The sequence below is a fragment of the Eulemur rufifrons genome, chromosome 6 (genome assembly GCF_041146395.1).
Source record: "Eulemur rufifrons isolate Redbay chromosome 6, OSU_ERuf_1, whole genome shotgun sequence".
In the NCBI taxonomy this organism is placed as follows: domain Eukaryota; kingdom Metazoa; phylum Chordata; class Mammalia; order Primates; family Lemuridae; genus Eulemur; species Eulemur rufifrons.
In genome coordinates, this window is record NC_090988.1 from 63872007 (window position 1) to 63893631 (window position 21625).

The window sequence follows — 21625 nt, forward strand, 5'->3', positions numbered from 1 at the left end:
CAGTGCTTCACCTTAAATATTTAGATTATTAGAATTTTTATATTAATTGCAAATGTATATAATTAACATGTAAGATGGTCATATACAGATCTACAATTTCTAATCTGAAACTTTTGGGGCCAGATATGTTTTGAAATTTATTTGGACGTTAGAAAGGAAAAATAATTTATTTACTGTGCAATATGAAAAAACTCCAACTTGATGTGGGGTAAGCATCTCTGAACAAACACATATGAAGTATATGAATATGTAAACTTAAACAGTATTTTAAAAAAAGACTATAAATCACTTCAAATTAGGTTTTGCCATGTGCCATATGGTTTATGAAAGAACTCTCGGTTTTCAGACCTTTTTGAATATAGAAATTGCAGATAAGGGATTGTGGCCCATAGTTGATGTTTAATGAAAACAAGACTAACTTGCATTTTTTTTAGTAAAAATTGTCAAGTCTTTTGAGTCAGCAGCAGACATGTTTGAATATGCAAAGTTAAGTGGTTTCTCCTTTACATTAAAACTCTGGAAATATTTTTATATGCAATTTTTCTGTTTACCAGGTGGATGGATGATGGCTTAGTAAATGATATCATGCCAAAATTGATAGGAGACAGACCTAATACATACATATACACGAAAGCATTGGCAGAATATGTTGTACAACAAGAAGGAGCAAAGCTAAATGTGGCGATTGTAAGGCCATCAATCGTTGGTGCGAGTTGGAAAGAACCTTTTCCAGTAAGTTACTAGAAATCTTTATAAATAATTGGAATTGGGAATTTTAAATCATAACCATATAAAAAGAATTGGCAGTTATTTAATAGCAGGTATTATTTGCTGAATGTGGCTTAACCATGGCATAGCTGTTCTCCATTCATAGGAAGAAATAGTTTTATTGGTACTTTATTTCTAATGTGATGCTGGGTATATAGAAATGCAGATCAGTATTTTAAAAATTCTAACTGAAAATTAAATCAAAAGCTATGGCATTGTCTTGAGTCAAAGGAGACCATGATTTTATGTACCTTTTAGTACCAAAAAGAGGCAGGCCTTCCAAGAGGTAGACCCCTCCCTGTGTATATCACAAAGCTAAGAAAGTTATAAGAGATTTCTGTGATAACTTGCTGTTAAAAAAAATAGCAACAAACAGGATTTTATGGTATTTGTGAATTCCTGGAATGAGAGAAAGCAGAAATATAAACCAATGGGTAAAATGATTTAGGGAAAACCTAGTAAATGATAGTACCTTTTTTGTTGCTTTGACAATTATTCTGTTTTCCTCTATTCAGTAATTTTGAAGAGGATTTACCATTTTTCCCAATCATGAGTGCTGCATTTGTAAATAGCATAAAATCAAACAGGGGCTTAATTTAACAAAAATATTTGCCAGTATAAATTCCTTTTTATAATACTCTCTTGGCAGATAATTAATGAAAGAGTAGGTTACCCCTTGAAAATGTTTTTATTCAATCATTTATGATCCCAAAGGAAGATTGCTTCTATTTGGTACTGGTAGAATTAGTCTGGCCTGAATCTAGTCTATTTTTTAGCTTTTAGGAGAAAGCTACCAAGTATATATTTGGGGTTGTAGATTTCAAATAATGACTCTTTAATTTCATAATATTTCTAAGCTTCCCCCCCTTTTTAATTTTTGGCATTAGGGATGGATTGATAACTTTAATGGACCAAGTGGTCTCTTTATTGCGGTAAGTAAACCTTTTGATTTATTTAATCTATACATTTTTCTGTTTTCTGTGTATCTTTATATATAAATATACATATACTACAGCTTATATATCTTAAGGTGTTGTTTTTAATTTCAACAAAGGCAGGGAAAGGAATTCTTCGAACAATGCGTGCCTCCAACAATGCCCTTGCAGATCTTGTTCCTGTAGATGTAGTTGTCAACACGAGTCTTGCGGCAGCCTGGTATTCCGGAGTTAATAGGTATATGAGGTGACAATGTCGCTTATTAAATACATAGTAACTGAGAAGGGAAAACAGAGCTACTGACTAATGTTAATTAATCCCTCAGTCCTGATATTGTTGTACCAATACATAGGCAATATCCCTGCCAACTGCAAGAGTTGTTATAGGCAATAGCAAGCAGTCCCGTCAGTAGTAAGGAAGAATTAATGTTAATTCTCATGTACTACCTACAGGATGGACAAATTCAGTAGGGATTAAAAATGAAAAAAATTTTTTAAAAAGCCCTCCCCAAGGATGATTTTTAATTCAAAGTAAAACTTGGTATAAACTTGGCATATATGAAGAGCTGAAATTCACAGAGCATGGTTTACATATATTAAACGTGGCACACTAGAGCAGCTTTAATCAACCCATGAGCATACTTATTTTAAAAGGTAATAGTAGCATTTATAGTTAACACCTAACTTTAAGCTTCCCAATAACTTTTTTTCTAACTAATAAACTACCCTTATTTTTGAAGTCAGTATTTTATGTCCCCAAAAATTATAATAATAATTACATATTATCTGAATATGTTGTTTCTGGTAAAAGGGAGCTTAGTCTTTTTTTTTGACTAGAGCCTCTGAAAACGAGGAGACAGGAAGAGCTGAGATTGTTATTTTACTCATGTTTAAAAACAGACACTCCTGCTAATACAAGGAAGAAAAGTGTAAAAAGGAAAAAAAAATCTGTATTTTTTTATAAATAATTTTTTTTGGTATGGGAGGGAGAAAGGGTAGTTGTAAATAGTCATTAATATAAAAAGTAATCCTTTGAGGATAATTTTTAAAAAATAATCAGTATAGGAAATGTACCCATCATCCTAATGTCTTCCTACTTGGATATTATGTAAGATTTAGATTGGTTAAGTTTGGTCTCTTTTTATGTTTCATTGTTTTCATCTTTGTCTTTACAGACCAAGAAACATCATGGTGTATAATTGCACAACAGGCAGCACTAATCCTTTCCACTGGGGTGAAGTTGGTACGATTTTACCTGTGTTTTTGAATGTTAGAATAAATCTTAAAGAACTTAAGTTCACCAAAGTTTTAATGTTAGAATACCCATGAGACATTAAGGACACTGAGTTACCAACTTGTTCTTATTTTAATTGGCATCTTAGAAGTAATATCTACCAATACTGTGTTGTGGTCCTTAGTGATGTTTCACAAATTTAAAAATATCCTGCTGTATATTCCCATTCCACCCTATCCTTCTTTGACCCTTGCACTTTTTCTGCTGCCATCTGCAGCAGCCCTCATAGATGCCTGCAGCATAGGAATAGTGCTTTTCTTCTCCCTGATGAGCACCTCAGTCCTGATGTTGCCTGTCTGTAGGCAGTATCATTTCTGACCACAAGAGTTGGTATGTCACGTTGTCCCCAGAGTAAGAAATGAAGGAGTTAGGAAATGGAATACAGTTTGCCAGAATATTTTCTGTTAACCTTTATAAATCTATTTAAATTTACAGACTCACAGCAGGTACTGTGTATATGTTCTTAGTTCTAAAATAGGAATAGTAAAATTTAAAACCTATTGAAATTGAATCATTTTTAAATTGTTGATTCTTTCAAATTTAAAATAAAATTTATGTAAATTTTAAGTAAAATTTATTTATGGTATTGATTTAGTGATAGGTCTTATTTTACCTCTAATTGAATAATTTTTGTTACCCCCACAAAACAATTTTGATTTTAAAGTATATTTTTTATGACATCTGTCCTAGGGTTTTTCTGTGGCATTTTTATATCAATTTAAAGATTGACGTTAGAACATATAAGAATAAAATCTAGAGTGATTTTAATTTTACGATAATTATTTTAAGTAATATTTTTAAAGGACATTTAAACACTTTAAATAAGTTAGCTTTTTTATAATCTTTTTATTATGTTGTAAAGTTTATTGAAAAATCAGGTTGGGCATTATTTTTAGTGAATATCTCAATATACTTTTCCATTAAAGTGTTAACAGAGATGATATTAGGTTTGATTGTGTTGACATTGCATAACTGAAAGAAATTAGAGCAGAAGTTAATTTGGGGTTGTTTTAAGCTTGTAGATGTGTGTTAATTTGAGCAGCGTAAGCAAAGGATGATGATTTTTCTTTTCTTTTTTAAATAAGTACAGTAATAAGAATCTGGAAAGAGGAACAGAAAGAAAGAAGCTATCGTGAGAGGTGAAATATAGAAAGTGACATTGTAAACTGACGTAGGTAAAACATTAAAAGGATTTCAAGAGTGAATTTTAACAAAAATTCATTCATCTAATTAAAATTCATAAATACTGGCAGTTTTAAAACCACTTGAGTTCAGCAGTCTAATACCCATATTCTCCTAGCTACTATAGATGGTAGAAAAGTTTGTTTTTTAAATGAACAAACTCTGACATCTTTGGTGAAATATTTTGCTTTGTAAAGACATGATTTTTTTTTTTTTTCAAAACTTCATTACATGGTTATTATCAAAGCTGTTACACAACTTTTCTTCCTCAGAATACCATGTAATTTCCACTTTCAAGAGGAATCCTCTCGAACAGGCCTTCAGACGGCCCAATGTAAATCTAACCTCCAATCACCTTTTATATCATTACTGGATTGCTGTAAGCCATAAGGCCCCAGCATTCCTGTATGATATCTACCTCAGGATGACTGGAAGAAGCCCAAGGTAATGGTGACTAGCTCTGTCTTATCTGTTCCTCTGACTGTTAAACAACCCATGCTTACACTAAAATGCATATTAACTCTGTATTTGTTTATGCTTATGATAAGGCTTAATGGCCTTTTGTGAAGGAGAAGACTTGAATTTAAGACTTTGTCAGAAAAGCAAAGGTAGTGTTGTAAGTCATTCTAATTTATTCTGACGTTTGGATGATAAGTTACTGTCATGTATTGAACTCTAGGTCTAACTTTAGGTGTTTTTCTGAATAACAAATAATATTCAAAATGCTTTGACGCTTATTTTTCCTACAGGACATTATCTAATTCATTCCTTCAAGATGAATCCTTTAAACCAAGTATTCAGGCGCCCCAATATTAAGTTTTATTCCAACAACCTATTGCTTCATTATTGGAAGGGTGTCAGACATACAGTACCTGCGTTATTGCTCGATCTTGCACTCAGGTTGACAGGTCAGAAACCGTGGTAAGAAGAATAGCAGTAAATACACTATGTATTGGTAAGGTGGTGGAAGCTTGCTGGAGAGACAAAAAGTCTCTAGCAGAAGCTTTACCTTTAGAATTACTAACCTAATTAGTCACAATCACAATCAGGATGCCAGGGCATTTCTTAGAAATTGGAGATATTTGGGGAGACTAACTGTGGATCTCGTCTTATTGGGTCATTGATCCTTTGAAATCCCATAATATAGGAAATGTCCTACATCAAGGTTGTCATTGTTATTATAAGCTGAAATTGAGCCCTTCTGTTCTTAAAAACCTAGGGATGAGTTTTTACAGGGGATTAAGGGTAAAATATTTTACTTTCAATGGATGGTGCAGTTTTATGTGAAAAATATAGGATGCTTCTAGAAAATTACTTGAAATATCTCAGCTGCCCATTCAGCTTATAATATGGTTATTACAGTTTTTGACTAATTTTCCAAGTTGGGAATGGCATAGTTAAGAAAAATTAATAACAAATGGAAAACTTTCTATTTTCTTATAGTTGTCATAGCCTTTCCTCTTTCTGTTTTTTCGTTGAAACCCCCAAAACTTAAAGTTCTCCTGCTGTCTTTACCACACAGTTACAGTGAAATGTACTATACAAATATTTATTTATTTTTTAACTACATTGGCATTACAGTGGAGTCTTTGGAGAGTTCAGGATTTGAGTATTAATGTATAAAAATGCTGATTCCAGAACTTCCGTCAACTGCTCAAAAAATAAAAGTGAGGTATCTGCCAGTTACAGTGTATCAGGATCTGAGTTACTTGTAGGGATCTTCTGTGGATTCACTTGTCCATGGTGTTCCTAATCAGATATGTTAATTGACTGAAGTATGTGAGAGGTGTTGAATTGAACAACTCTAGAACAGAAGTATTTTCAGGTTTTTCAAGAATGAGCTACAAAATGCACTACTTGTCACAATTTAGGGTAGAAAAGTCAAAACTGGGTCAAAAAAGGAAAACAGATTAAATATATCACAACGCCTTATACAGAGAAAGGGGGCTAAATAAACTTAAAAAAAGCAATTAAATAGCCAAAGTTTACTAAATGGTTCAGAGTAGATGGTGCTGCATAACAAATCATCTCAAACTTAGTGGCTTAAAACAACAGTCATTTTGTTACTTATTTCAATTTATTATTCTCTCTGGATCAGGAATTTGGGAAGGAGTCAGCTGCGAGGTTTTGGCTTGGGGTTTTTCATATGACTATGGTCAAATGGAGCAGAAGGAAACAGGTCAGTCAGACAGGGGGCAGTGGAGCAGCGAGGGGCCAGGTGTCACTGTCTCTTCATATCATGTCAAGATCTCTCCATATAGGTTCTTTGCTAGGACTACTGGTAGTCTTAGAGGAATTAGATTTAGTACATGGCAGCTGGAGGCTTTAAGGGAAAGTATATTACCAAGTAAGGTGGAAGCTACATTGCCTTTTTTTACCTATCTATGAAAGTCATGCAGCATCACTTGCCTCATTCTTCTAGTCACAAGGGAGTCACAGATCTTCCTAGATTTAAGGAAAGGGGATTTAGAGAATGGTCAATATCATGTTATAAATGAACAAGTAAGATGAAAGGTGTTGTTGCAGTCAATTTTGAAAAGTTCAATCTGTTACAGTCAACCTTCTGGCCAAAACAATTCCTCTCACATGGAAAATACCGTTGCTTCTTTCCCCCAAGATCCCTGTGGCATCAGTTCGAAGCCAGGGTTTTGTCATGTAAATCTGATCCAGTTGCAGATGAGGCTCTTTAGGAATGGTTTTGCAGGCATAGGTCTTCAAGTATAGTTCTTCAAGTATTCATCTGGAAAGCTGTGAACTAAAGCAACAAGTTACTGGCTGCCGATACTCCTATCATATGATGGTGAGACAAGGATAGGATAATGGCTTTAGACAGTCTTGTTCAAAAAGAGAGTAAATGAGAGGCATATAGCAAACACTGGTCCATAACAGTTCTGAATTCCAGTCAGGTATGCGTTGATGATTTCTTGATTAGGGCCTCGGTCTTACTCTCCAGAAGTTCCCTGAGGCTCTTGGCTCTGCCCTCTGAGTTATCCTGCTTTTTCCATAAAAAGTGGCCTATATGTGCAGCTGAGTAGCCTTCTTATCCTGTTTCCTACCCATAAAAGGTTAGGAGCCCAGGGCAGGGATTGGCAAACTTTTTTTGTAAATTAGGGCCATATAAGTAAACATTTTAGGTTTTGCAGGCCATATGGTTTCTCCTGCAACTACTCAACTCTGCTGTTAAAGAATGAAAGCAGACATAGATAATATGTAAATAAATGAGCATGACTATGTTCAGTGAAATTTTATTTACAGGAACAGGTGGCGGGCTGGATTTGGTGCGTAGGCCCTGGTTTGCTGACCCTTGATATAGAAGCCTCTCTTTATTTTGTATTCTCTCTGTCCTTTTACGTGTAAACCGACACAATCACTTTAGAAATTGTTTCTAGTGTATCTATTTTAAAAGAATCTACTCCATTAGACCAAAGCTATACGCACACATATCTTTGAAGCAGGAAGTTTCTATGGGACAACACCCTTAGGTCTTAGATCCTTAGACTCTTAGATCCTGCCTTTTAAACAAGAGTTTCTGTGACACATGTCACAGAAGAGAGAGAGCCTTTTGTCTGAAAGATTTTATGAGGCACTGCTTTAGGTCTTTCTAAGGTCTTAACAACATCCCCACCTGGATCTGATCTATGCACAGAAACGATTTCTTAAGGAATTCCTGCCTGTCATTTTACATTTCCTCCAAATGCCACTCAAACAAATAGTTCATTTCATAAGATCATCTTTGTCCTCTTTCAGGAAATCTTGGCTAGATCATTAAGTTTATTAGGTACTCTTTCTAGCTTCCATGCTACTTCCACTTCCAAAAATATTTTCCTCCCTTCAAGGGGCTGGGGGTAGGGGGAGAGGGACAGACACACCTCACCAACAGCTTCCCCAACAGCTTCCTCAAAGCCCTTTTAAGGCTTTCGCTAACAATATTTTCCTGGTCCTTTCAAGTTTCACGATGGTCTCAAGGGCCTTACAGGTTTTGTCTACTACCTGATCCTAATGCCAACACCACATGTTTTAGGTTTTTATCACAGTAGCTCCTCACTCCCAGTATTAAGATCTGTTACTATTATCTGCTTCATAACAAATCACCTCAAATTTAGTGTCTTAAAACAACAATCATTTCGTGTGTCACTATTTTTGTGGGTTAGAAATTCTCAAAAGGCATGGCTGGGTGGTTCTGGTTCAAGGTCTTTCAAGTAGCTGCAGTCAGACAGGAATTGGAGCAGGTACACTGTGGAGGGGAGTGTCAAGGGGAGGAAGGGACGGAGCAGCAAAGGTGGCCGGGCATCTTTCTCTCTTCACATTGTCTCAGAGTCTCTCCATGTGGTCTCTCCACACGTGAACTAGTTTGAGTAGCCTGGCAGCCTCAGAACAGTGTACAAGGTGACTGAGGCTCCAAGTGTGAGTAGCACAGGAACAAGGCAGAAACCTCTGTCACCTTTTCTGACCTAGCCTCGGAAGTCACACCGTGTCACTTTCACTTCATTCTGTTGGCTATAAATCACCTACACCTATCGATGGGAAGATAGGGTAGCATTATAGGTGAGTATGTAGGATGGGAGATAATATCATAGGCACCTGTGGAAATTAAAATCTTCCCCATTTCAAATAGGGCATATTACCTGAGGTTGCCCTGTGTAAGGCTTTCTAAATATCAGAGCAGGACTAATCCTTGACATCTGGGAGCTTATAGTCTAAAAGTAACAAGGGACATAAAGATTTTTTATTTAGGCAATTTTATAAATGTTATATACCAAAGTCTTAAAATTTATATTATTTAATTTGTTCCAATATTTACTGAGCAAGGTTCTGGGCTGTACACTTTATATTGGCTCAATATAATGCCTAATTCTACATGAAACTGGTGTCAGTAATGTCATTTATAGTGTCCATTTTACTTATTTACATTATTCTGAGTGTCAGCTAGATAAAAATCTGACTCGCTGTTTATCTTGACATAATTATAAAAAGGACAACACAGATAGATATACATCATATGGATTCTTGGTTAGTAGTCATTGGGATCAAGGATACATGATGTTATTGCATGCAGAAGCAGTATAAATTATTCACTCAGCTCTTAAAATACAGTAGACATTTTATCCCTGTTAAAAACATCGAAACAAATGTCTTCATGGTCTTGTGTTTCTGTTACTTAGCTTAATTCTCTCTAACTTACCTTCTCTGAACCTGATATTTTTCATCTGTGTGATTCTCAACTGGAGGCATTTGACAATGTTTAGAGGTATTTTTAGTTACCACAACTGGGTGGGGAGGTGCTACTGGAATCTGGTGGGTAGAGACCAGGCATGCTGTCAAACACCTTACAGTGCACAAGACAGCCCTTCACAACAAAGAATTATCTGACCCAAAATATCTGTAGTGCCAAGGTTGAGAAACCCTGGACTAGATCATCATTAAGATCTTGCCCTACTCTAAAAGACTGTGAGTGATTAGTTTTTGAAGGTTGCCATAATAGAGAATAAATAAAATACTCTGAACATGCATGGCAATGTAGGCACAAGTATCTGCTCTATGGCATGTTTAACCAAGGAGTAATGGTGCAAAGATTTGTGTTTCTTTTTATTACTGCATGGTATTCAATCCAGTATTTTTGTTGCTTTTTAAATATTCTATAAATTTCACACAAATGTATGGCCTTTCAAATTTCTTCCCCCCAATTATTTTTTGAATGGCTAAACCAGTGATGGATTTTAGGATAATTCTCTTATTTGAATTAATCTGAAAATAAGATTAGGTGAGAATTGTCAGTGCAAAAGGTGTTAAGAAGAAAAGCTTTTTAATAAGAAATATGTGGAAAACCTTGTTAACTATGTGTTTGAGAGAGAGAGATTCAAGTATACTATACTGGCTGTGATAGTGTGTATTGATTTAGTTACAAATTGTTATGTCTTTTTGGTTTTTAGGGCAAAAAAATTGCCTAGTCTCTTCTTTTCTAAAATCAGCACATCTTTTTCCCCCCAAGTGCTTTTTATCTGTATGAACTATTCCTGTCCAGAAATAGCCTTTGATGGTGATAATTCTTTTTGTGTTTAATGGAGCTTTTATTTTGAAATTACTTTATTGGATGAACTATATTTGTTTCTTTACATAGTCTATACTGCTTCATTTTCTCCAGTATTCTTGATTCAGAGTTTCTTTCTAAATGTATTGAATGTGCTATCAGAATTGCTTAGCTAATAAGGGTTTTGATTTTTCCCTTATTTCTCGTGTTCTAATTTTCTTCCACGTCCCCCATTTTTAAAGCCCCTAATTTGGGGGTTTCTAAACTACATACAATGCTAATCCTTGTGGGAATATAAATGAAATTTTTTTTTTTTTTTTTTTGAGCCAGAGTCTTTCTCTGTTGCCCGGACTAGAGTGCCATGGTGTCAGCCTAGCTCACAGCAACCTCAAACTCCTGGGCTCAAGCAATCCTTTTGCCTCAGCCTCCCAAGTAGCTGGGACTACAGTCATGCGCCACCATGCCTGGCTAATTTTTTTCTATATATATATTTTTTTGTTGTCCAGCTAATTTCTTTCTATTTTTAGTAGAGACAGGCTCTTGCTCTTGCTCAGGCTGGTATCGAACTCCTGACCTCGAGCGATTCTCCTGCCTCGGCCTCCCAGAGTGCTAGAATTACAGGCGTGGGCCACCACCCCCGGCCATAAATGAAATTCTTTAAAGTATTTCTCCACACATTATTTTTCTGTTTTCAGAAGTTGCGAGTCTGGGGTGTGTGTTTTGTTTCAAAAAGTTCTTTCTTCCCTTTCCCTACTTATCATAGGTAGTTATTATTTTATAGATGTTACTGCTTGGGTTAGTGTTATGATATCAATGACTTACAGCAAGCCATGATGTATAAAATGGCAAATTTAAAGATTTAAGCTCGGCCGGGCGCGGTGGCTCACGCCTGTAATCCTAGCACTCTGGGAGGCCGAGGCGGGTGGATCGCTCAAGGTCAGGAGTTCGAGACCAGCCTGAGCGAGACCCCGTCTCTACTAAAAATAGAAAGACATTATATGGAAAACTAAAAATCTATATAAAAAAAATTAGCCGGGCATAGTGGCGCATGCCTGTAGTCCCAGCTACTTGGGAGGCTGAGGCAGTAGGATCGCTTAAGCCGAGGAGTCTGAGGTTGCTGTGAGCTAAGCTGACGCCACGGCACTCACTCTAGCCTGGGCAACAAAGTGAGACTCTGTCTCAACAACAACAACAAAAAAAAAAAAAGATTTAAGCTCTTTACTCTTTTAAAAAGAAACAAAAAACGTACTACACTCCCTTATTTCTATAAAGATGGATATTGGTGGGGTATGGGAATATGAGTATCTGTTTTGGAAAGTTTTCATCATGAGTCATTGATTTCACAGCACATCCAGATGATCAAGAGTAGTACCCATCAGTGTTAGAGAAAGTTTTTGTTTTTTAAAATTAGAGTTGATTAAATGGCAAACGAATATTTCTGTATGCACTTTGCTTTAGTGATGCTGAAGAGTTGGGATTATAATATAACACAGCATGTAATGAATTCACAGAAAATCTTAGTAAATGCAGCTATGAACTAAAATGTAGTTAAAGGAACAAAAAGCAAGGAAATATTAATTGCATCCATTTATTTGCTTATTTAGTATTTTATATAGAAATGACCTTGAGAGTATTGCATATCCTTTGAGAATTAATTCCATGTATCAGTGGCGCTCTGTTTAGACAGTATTAAGTTCATTGGCTGCTGCTTCCAAAAAATTTTCTTTTAATTTTGGATTTATAAAATGTTCTTCCAAGATGCAGAAATATTCTTATGCCCTGCTGATTTGTTATACTTATTGAATTATGTATTATAATTTTAATGTTGATGTCTATATTGGGGGAACCTGGTACCCTGGGTGGTAATGGGATTTTTTTCTAATCTATATAAAATATGAATCTGTCAATTTTTCTTACAATACAGGATGATGAAAACAATAACTCGTCTTCACAAAGTTATGGTGTTTCTTGAATATTTCACAAGTAATTCTTGGGTTTGGAATACTGACAATGTCAATATGTTAATGAATCAATTAAACCCTGAAGATAAAAAGGTAAGCATTTTCTGTTCTATATTAGGAAATAAGTAGCATACTAAGTAGAGAACCATTGGCAACCGGAGAAATGGATATTTTCTACAACCATTATGTAATAAGAAAGTCATTGATCTATTTATAATCTCTCATTAAAGCTTCAATGATAATTGGTGATATAATAAAATTATTATTATTTTTTTTTTTTATTTCATCTTATTCTTATGGGGGATACAGAATTGCAGGTTACATACGTTGCCCATGTACCGCCTTTCCCCCCAAGTCAGAGCTCCAGGCGTGTCTGTTCACCAGATAGTGCGCGTTGCACCCATCATGTAGGTATATATCCCTCCCTTCCCCATCCCCCCTTTCCCGAGTCAGCACCTTCAAGCGTTATCATTCCCCAAACAGTGCGCAATGCACTCATTGTGTAGGCATACACCCATCCCCTCCCCCCACCCCCAAAATTATCTTAAAATTTATACTTTAGGTATTTTAGAGTAGCAAAGGTATTTTCCAGGTATGATTCAAACGTTAATTCCTTTTTCCCTCAACGTAGGGTTCAAAGGAAACTTTAACTTCATATGTTTTTCCTTCAAACATTTTGTTTTCTCTGAGTTTTGAGAAAAACCTCCTCTAAGAAATTGTTTTTCATGAACTTTTTTATCATTCCGTATTTCAGCCTTTGCTAGTTTGAAACTTAAATTCTTCGTGTGTATTCTTTTTGAAGCTATCCTAGATATTTTAACATGTATACTTAACACAGACTAAGTTAAGCAATGTCTATAGCCTCCTTCTTAATGGTGTAATATTTAGAAGCTTTAAATGTTTTAGCTATGATTACCACTCTCAGTAACTTATTTGGTTGTACAATACTTTATTTCCCTATTTAAACCCTATCATTAGAGATTATTATTTTTTTACTCTACTCAGTTTTTATTTAGATTTAACTATATATATAGTAAATCATAAGGAGAAAATATATATATGAAAATATGATATATATATATATCATTGCTGTCATATTTTCTCCTTATGATCATTTTCTTTCTGCCCGAAATACATCCAGAATACCAGAATATGCTTTAGTAGGGGGTCTGTTCATAGTGGACTCTCAGTTTTTGATGGTCTGACATGTCTTTATTTCACCCTTGGTTTTATTTTTTTTTTTTAATTTTTTAATTTTTATTTTTTTGAGACAGTCTCACTCTGTTGCCCGGGCTAGAGTGCTGTGGCATCAGCCTAGCTCACAGCAACCTCAAACTCCTGGGCTTAAGCAATCCTTCTGCCTCAGCCTCCTGAGTAGCTGGGACTACAGGCATGTGCCACCATGCCCGGGTAATTTTTTCTATATATATTTTTAGTTGTCCAGCTAATTTGTTTCTATTTTTAGTAGAGATGGAGTCTGGCTCTTGCTCAGGTTGGTCTCGAACTCCTGAGCTCGAGCAATCTACCCGCCTCGGCCTCCCAGAGTGCTAGGATTACAGGTGTGAGCCACCGCACCTGGTCCACCCTTGGTTTTAGAACATGGTTTTAGCACATTAAAAATAGTGTTCTTTTTAGGCTGGATGCGGTGGCTCATGCCTGTGAGCACTTTGGGAGGCTGAAGTGGGAGAATTGCTTGAAGCAGGAGGATTGCTTAAAGCCAGGGGTTAGAGACCAGTCTGAGCAACATAGCAAAACCCTGTCTCTACAAAAAAGAAAAATTAGCCAAGAGGAATGGTACGTGCCTGTAGTCCCAGCTACTTGGGAGGCTGAGACAGGAGGATCACTTGAGCCCAGGAGTTGAGGCTGCAGTGAGCTATGATCATGCCACTGTACTCCAGCCTGGGTGACAGAGTGAGACCCTCTCTCAAAAAAAAAAAAAAAAAAAAAAATAGTGTTCTTTTTATGTATTCTGTCTTATGTTGTTGCTGTTGAGAAGTCAGTAATTTGCCCTTCTTGTCTAGCTGATATGTTATTCCTGACTCCTTTTCAATTTTCTCTTTATGTTTGGTGTTCTACAGTTTTACTATGAAAGTGTCTGGATGTAATTGTTAAAAATTTACCTTGCTTGGGTTGGGCTTTCTGAGTCTGAAGTTTGATGTCTTTTAGCAATTTAGGGGAAATAGCCATTGTTTATTCAAATATTGTCTATTCGTCATTCTCTTATCTACTTCAGAATTCCTAGCATATGTTAGGTCATTCTATCCTCCAGGTTTTTAACCTTAATTTCATATTTTGTATCTCTTTGTTTCTGGGCTAAAATCTAGATGATTTATGATTCTATGACAATCTGTCAGCTGTGTCTAAACCATCCAATTGAATTTAGAGTTTCAGTTATTATATTTTCATTTTTGGAAACTTTATTCTTCAGATTTTATAGATATTTCTTACATAGTCTCTAGAATTTCTTTTCTTAAATTCTGTTTCCAATAATTTAAATTTCTAAAGGATTTGCAGCACCTGTTTCTGCTGTCTGTTGTTTGAGCTGGGTCTCACTCATGGTACCTTATTTCTTTGTTTTTTATTATTACTTGTTTGACTGTAAACTCATATTCCTTGAGGATTTCTTTGGGAAGTTTTTTAAGGACTAGGTTGAAATTGTAGTTTTTCAATAAAGATTTGCCTTTTCTTCTACCAGTAGTCTAGTTAACCAGCCAGATGGCATTAACAAGCCAGGACCCATTTAAAATATGGTTCGGTTTTTAGCATAACTCAGGTGAATGTAGGCCTTAAATAGACTAGATCTGGTTCATGATTACAGTTTCTCAAAGGAGTTTTTTTTTTTTTTTTTTATCCTCCCAGTGCCATCTTCCTTTCTCTTCCCACTTAATCTTTTTATTTTGATAATATGTTTTTTTTTTTTTGAGACAGAGTCTCGCTCTGTTGCCCAGGCTAGAGTGCTGTGGCATTAGCTTAGCTCACAGCAACCTCAAACTCCTGGGCTCAAGCAATCCTTCTGCCTCAGCCTCCCGAGTAGCTGGGACTACAGGCATGCACTACCATGCCCGGCTAATTTTTTCTATATATACTTTTAGTTGTCCAGCTAATTTCTTTCTATTTTTAGTAGAGACTGGGTCTGGCTCTTGCTCCTGAGCTCAAACGATCCCAGAGTGCTAGGATTACAGACGTGAGCCACCACGCCCGGCCGATAATATGTTTTATTTAACCCAATATATCAAATATATTATTTGAGCATATAAAAAATCTAAAGTTATTTAAAGGATATTTTACTTTCTGCTTTTCATACTGAGCCTTAGAAACGCAGTATGCATTTTACACTCCACAGCATATCTCAGTTTGGACTAGCCACATATTAAGTGCCAGAGAGGCACATTTGGCTTGTGGCCACCATATTGGACAGTGCAGATCTAGTCCATTCTACCTACTGATTCTGAATGACAAAAGTCCTGAAGTGAGCTGTTTCTCTGCCCACTTCTGTGTGTGGTGAGTTTACTTTTTTCACCCTTACTCTGAGGATATAGTAATAGCTTTTTAGGTTCTTATCTTTTTGCAGAGATATTCCATAAGAGTCCTTAACTTATGGGTCACAGGCTTTATAGTCAGTCTTCTTTTCTGCCTGCAGCCTTCAAAGCAGAACTAAGCCACCAGGGTCATACAGATATTCTCAGGTGAAAGATTTGTGGCTTCTGCTGATTCCTTACTTTCTCCTTTCCTATCTCCCCCCATGCATAACACATACTGCTCAATGGATTACTATTAATAGAAAGTGAACAACCAGGTGAAGAAGTAGAATATTATTACCCTCAGAAGTCCTCCTCATGCCCTTTCCCAATCCCACCTCCTCTGTCTTCCCAAAAGTAGCAGCTATCTTGAATTCTAACACTAAGTATTAGTTCCATTCATTCGTAACTTTACACAAATGGTATCGTACGGTATTTTTTCATTCTTCTGTTGATAGACATTTGAGTTATTTCCAGTTTTTAGCTATTAGAGCTAATTCTCCTATGAACATTTTTTGTGCCCATATGCACACATTTGTGTAGGCTATATACCTAGAAATAGAATAACATAGGGTATTCATATGTTCAATTTAGTAGAAAAATGCCAAACAGTTTTCCAAAGTGGTTGTATCAGTTTATATTCCAAGTGTCCGTGTATGAGAGTTCCTGTTAATCTACGTCCTCCACAGCACTTGGCATTTTAATTTTAAGTTTTAATTTTTGCCACTTTGGTAGTATATAATGGTATCTCAATATGATTTTAGTATGCATTCCCTACTATATATAAAATTCTTATGTAAAAATAGTGGGAAAAGTCAATAAACCTATTGAAAAGTGGACTAGAGAGATAAACAGTTTACAGAAAATGATTCTTAACCATTCGAAAAGATTCAGCCTTATAATAACAGAAATGCAAAATAAAATTAGACTGAGATATTATTTACAACTTACCAAATTTCAAAAATGCTAACCCTGGGCAATGGGCATCTTCATACATTGCTGGTAGAAATGTATGGTATGGGTCAGGCGTAGTAGCTCATACCTATAATCCTAGCACTTTGGGAGGCTGAGGCAGGAGGATTGCTTGAGGTTAGGAGTTTGAGACCAGCCTGAGCACGAGTGAGATCCCTTCTCTACAAGAAAATTGAAAACTTAGCCGGGGCGTGGTGGTGCATGCCTATAGTCCCAGCTACTTGGGAGGCTGACGCAGGAGGATCACTTGAGCCCACGAGTTTGAGGTTGCAGTGAGCTATGATGACACCACTATACTCTAGCCCCAGCAACAGAGCAAGAGTCTGTCTCAAAAAAAAAAAAAGATATGGTGTGTTTCTCTGTCCTTTTGTTTTCAACCATTCTGTATCTTATCTTTTAGATAAGATATGTGTCTTATAAGTAGCATGTAGTTTTTTTCCCAGTCTGACCGTTTTTACCCTTAATTGGGGAATTAATCCATAATGTAAGTACTGTTAATTTTTGAATTTAAATCTGTTAGTCACACTTGTTTTAACTTCTTTTTTCTTTCTTCTTGGCTTTCTTTTAGATTTTTTTAATAATGTCATGTTTTACCGTCTATATTAAGTGCCTAGAAATATATTCTTTTTCAATTATTTCAGTAGATTACTCTAGAGATTATAGTATCCTTCTTTAATTTAGCAAGGTTTAATATAAATTGATACTTCCATCTTTTCTCAGATAATGAAGGACCAGCACCTATCTGTTATTATTGTTATATATTTTAATTCTATATATATGTTAAACCTCACATGCTATTATTTTTATTGCAATCTTTGCAATATATAATTTGTACAGATTTACCAGCATAATCGTCCTTTTATTACTTGTCATTTCTTCCTCCATCTCCCAACTTCAGCCTGAAATCAATCTCCTTCTGCCTAAATGCCCTTTAGCGTGGATTTTCTGCTAATATCAGATATTCTGTTTTTATTCTTCTGGAAACATCTTTATTTTTCAAAGATATTTACACCGGTATAGAATTTTGTGTTAGCAGTTATTTTCATTGAGTACTTGGAAAACACTCATAGTCTTTTGACTACCATTTGTTTCTGTTGAGAAGTTGATAGTCTAATAGTTGTTCTTTCGGAGACAATCTATATGACCTTTTTCTGACTTATTCTCATATGTCTAGATATGTGTTTGTGTGTGAAATATGTGTGCTTTGAATTTGTGGCTTGGTGTCTCAATGTTTTTGAAAACTTTCCAGGCATTGTCTTCTCAGATGCTGCTTCTGTCCCATTTTTGTTCACTCTTGCTGTGGGACTCCCAATAATACGCATGTATACCTTCTCATAATATCTCCTATGTTAATTCCAGTCAAATTTCCATTTTAATGCAGGGTTATTGTATTTCATATTTTAATGATTTATTTATAATAACATTTTTTTCACCCTAGGATTTACTATTTTTAGGTAAGTGATAGTATATAGTAAATAATCTCTTTGTTACTCCAAATAAAAGTATCTGTGTGCTGAGGAGCACTGAACAGTGCATAGTCCTCTTATTTTTCCGTAAAGTAGCATTTCTGAAGTCTTTCTCTACTGGATTCACCTACCTTTTTCATCAAATGGTCTAGTAACGGTTATCTAAACCTCTAAGCCAGCTTTCAGTAACATATTTTCTCTCCATGTCAAAAGTATTGCCTAGGAAAATTGGTTTGTGTGGTATGCAGATTATACAGGAAGAGAGGAGAGACTGCAGACAAATAGGAAGTGGAAGTAAACATCAATACGTGCATAAAGTAGAGAAAAATGTATAGATCTATTTGGACAATAGAATTTTGTCTTTTATTAAAAAATGGCAAAGGCTTCTTTCTCCTTAACATTTAACCTAATTCTCTTTAAATGCTGACATGAGTTTCCAGATTATCTTCTCAGGTGTTTTTGTGTTTAATGGAAGGTATGAAATAGGAATAAGAACTTTTTTATGAGTAGCAGTAAGATTTTAAAAGTTAATTCTGTATTTAATATTTTATAATCATGTCATTTTAATTGGCCTTTAGAAAAAATATGAATTCTTTTTTTTTTTTTTTTTGAGACAGAGTCTCACTCTGTTGCCCAGGCTAGAGTGAGTGCCGTGGCGTCAGCCTAGCTCACAGCAACCTCAAACTCCTGGGCTCAGGCGATCCTCCTGTCTCAGCCTCCCGAGTAGCTGGGACTACAGGCATGCACCACCATGCCCGGCTAATTTTTTCTATATATATTTTTTAGCTGTCCATATAATTTCTTTCTATTTTTAGTAGAGATGGGGTCTCGCTCTTGCTCAGGCTGGTCTCGAACTCCTGAGCTCAAACGATCCACCCACCTCGGCCTCCCAGAGTGCTAGGATTACAGGCGTGAGCCACCGCGCCCGGCCAAAAATATGAATTCTTATTGGGTGTGAAAAAAATTAGGAAAGTAACCAATAATTCTTTTGTTAATGTAGACCTTCAATATTGATGTACGACAGTTACATTGGGCAGAATATATAGAGAACTACTGTATGGGAACTAAGAAATATGTATTGAATGAAGAAATGTCTGGCCTCCCAGCAGCTAGAAAACATCTGAACAAGTGAGTTTGATGCATAGGTTTGATTGTATCTTATCTTCTGTATTAAGCATTATGTAATTTTGGGGGGTAAACTGGTATATTGAATAAAAGATATTGCTAATGATCTTTTATATTTGGGAAAAGTACTTACCTTTGGACTGGAACTGTGATAGTATTGATTTAGCCCAAGATTGTTGAAACTTAATGTCTTCATCTATTCCTTAGTATAAAGTTCAGGTGAAATTGAGTTTTAAAAATTACTATTACCTTTTCTTATATTGCTACTAAAAAAGCAAAGGTCTTGGGAGAAAATAAATATGTATTTTAAGCTGTAGGTAATTTATTTAAAGCTTTTTTATCCTACTCAAATAATCTTTGAAAGAAGAGATATAACAATACATCATTCAGCATAGAATTTTTCTTTGTTTGTAAAATAGAGTTATAATTTCCTTAGTCTCTTTATAAAAGTAATACATGCTGGGTTTTTTTTTAATCTCAGAAAATAGAAGAGGAAAAATCACTGATAATCCATCATTCAGAGATACAGATAATTTTAATGATGATCTCTTTTATTTGTGCTGTTTCATAATATATTTATAACAGTTTTTAAGGCTTTCACATTATTATCCCTCTTATGCCTCACAACTCTATAAGACTTTGCAGGGCAGGCAGAAGTATAGATGAGGAAGTTGAGGCTTAGGGAAGTTGTATTTGCCTAAGCCATATTGTATTAAGTGGGAGAGCAAACAGGAATATTGATCTTTTGAATTCTATTCAAAGTTCTTTTCTCTACATATCGTTCCTATCGAATTTAATGGAATTTATGTGACATTATATGTTTAAAGGTTTATATTCCTTTCAGACACTATCAGAAACCATGAAAATGTTTGAAACATGAACTGGGTAACGTGTGAATGTTACTCTTTGAGAATGAGAAGGTCCTGCTCTATAGAGCTAATGCTATGTTTTATTCTTGGATGAGGACTTGTCCAGTTGGCCTTTGCTTATGTGTCTGTCAGCTATAACTGCAGGAGTAATTTCACTTGTCTGACAACTTGTAAGCAACTAAAGATGTCAAAAAAGGTTTATTATATTTTGTCTGTACTGTGATGTACATAATGAATAAAACCTTTTTAGATTAAATAGGAAGCTCCAAAAGTTCAAGGGACATATCTGTTTTACCTATAGTATATTTGATGCCTAGCACAGTAGTGGGCTCACAGAGGATGCTCAGTAGTAGTTGTTGAAGTTTGTATAGCAAATATACTGTTAGGAAAGACATTACTGTGTTCATTGTTAATAGAGGTACTATATTGTTTGATGTACTGCTGCCCGGAATATACAATCAGGTTTGTTTGGATTTTGCTAACTTTCTAATTTAAGGGCTTCTAGTTTAGTTTTTAAACAAGTTTCAAATCAATATGGATTTAAGCTTTGATTAGATTAAAAACTAAGTATTAATTAGCTGTCATCCAACAAGATTTTATTTGAGAAAATACTGTCTGACACATCTCTTGATTTGTTTTCCAGGTTGCGGAACATACGTTACGGTTTTAATACTATCCTTGTGATCCTCATCTGGCGCATTTTTATTGCGAGGTCGCAAATGGCAAGAAACATCTGGTACTTTGTGGTTAGTCTGTGTTACAAGTTTCTGTCATACTTCCGAGCATCCAGCACTATGAGATACTGAAGACCAAGAATTTAGCATTAGAACATCTATGCATATGGTGGTCTAAATGCACAAAATGTAAAATGTACTTAAGTCATCTCACCTTTTGTCAAGACATTAAACCATCTTAGATCGGAGTGTGGAGTAAATTATGGTACATTTTGTGTAACATTTTAATGTTTATGCTCATAAAACCTAGTGAATACACTGTGGTATGCCAGCTCAAATCTATAATAGCCACCAAAACCATGACTTAACATTTTGATCCCTGGACAAAAAGGGTGGGGTGAGGGCAGGGGTGGGTAAATAGGAACACTGACCAGTATAACTGTGCAATTCTGGAACATATTAATTAAAATATGCCTTAACATATAGTGAATTTCTAATTCTAATATTCAGTGCAATGGAAAGCATTTATTTGGATGGGAGTGCTAGCTAAGTTGGTAAATATTTGATTCTTCAGTGTTTGATTTTTTTTCATCAGTTGAAGTGGGTTTTAATCTTGTTAGAATTATAACCACACTATTTTCACATCATCCTGTAAGTTATTGAGTGATATCAAATATGAAAGACATGTTCTTATTTTCCTTTTTCTGATTAAATGTCTGATGCATATCATTTTTCTATAAGCAACCAGTTGCTTTTATAATCAGAAGGCTATATATTATTCTAAAGACCCTGCTGGTTCTAAATGGGTTTGAGAATCCATGTCAACATATGCT

General features: G+C 35.4%; 1 protein-coding gene across 1 annotated transcript in view; it reads left to right on the forward strand.

Annotated features, from left to right (window-relative positions):
* The window catches only part of FAR1 (fatty acyl-CoA reductase 1), a 35288-nt gene extending 14364 nt beyond the window's left edge, over positions 1-20924 (forward strand). The window contains exons 4-11 of the mRNA XM_069469614.1: positions 555-732; positions 1656-1700; positions 1823-1941; positions 2879-2946; positions 4452-4623; positions 12132-12261; positions 19125-19252; positions 20762-20924. Coding sequence (XP_069325715.1) covers positions 555-732; positions 1656-1700; positions 1823-1941; positions 2879-2946; positions 4452-4623; positions 12132-12261; positions 19125-19252; positions 20762-20924 — 1003 coding nt within the window. The remainder of the gene's footprint in view (positions 1-554; positions 733-1655; positions 1701-1822; positions 1942-2878; positions 2947-4451; positions 4624-12131; positions 12262-19124; positions 19253-20761) is intronic.
* The last annotated feature ends 701 nt before the right edge of the window (positions 20925-21625 follow it).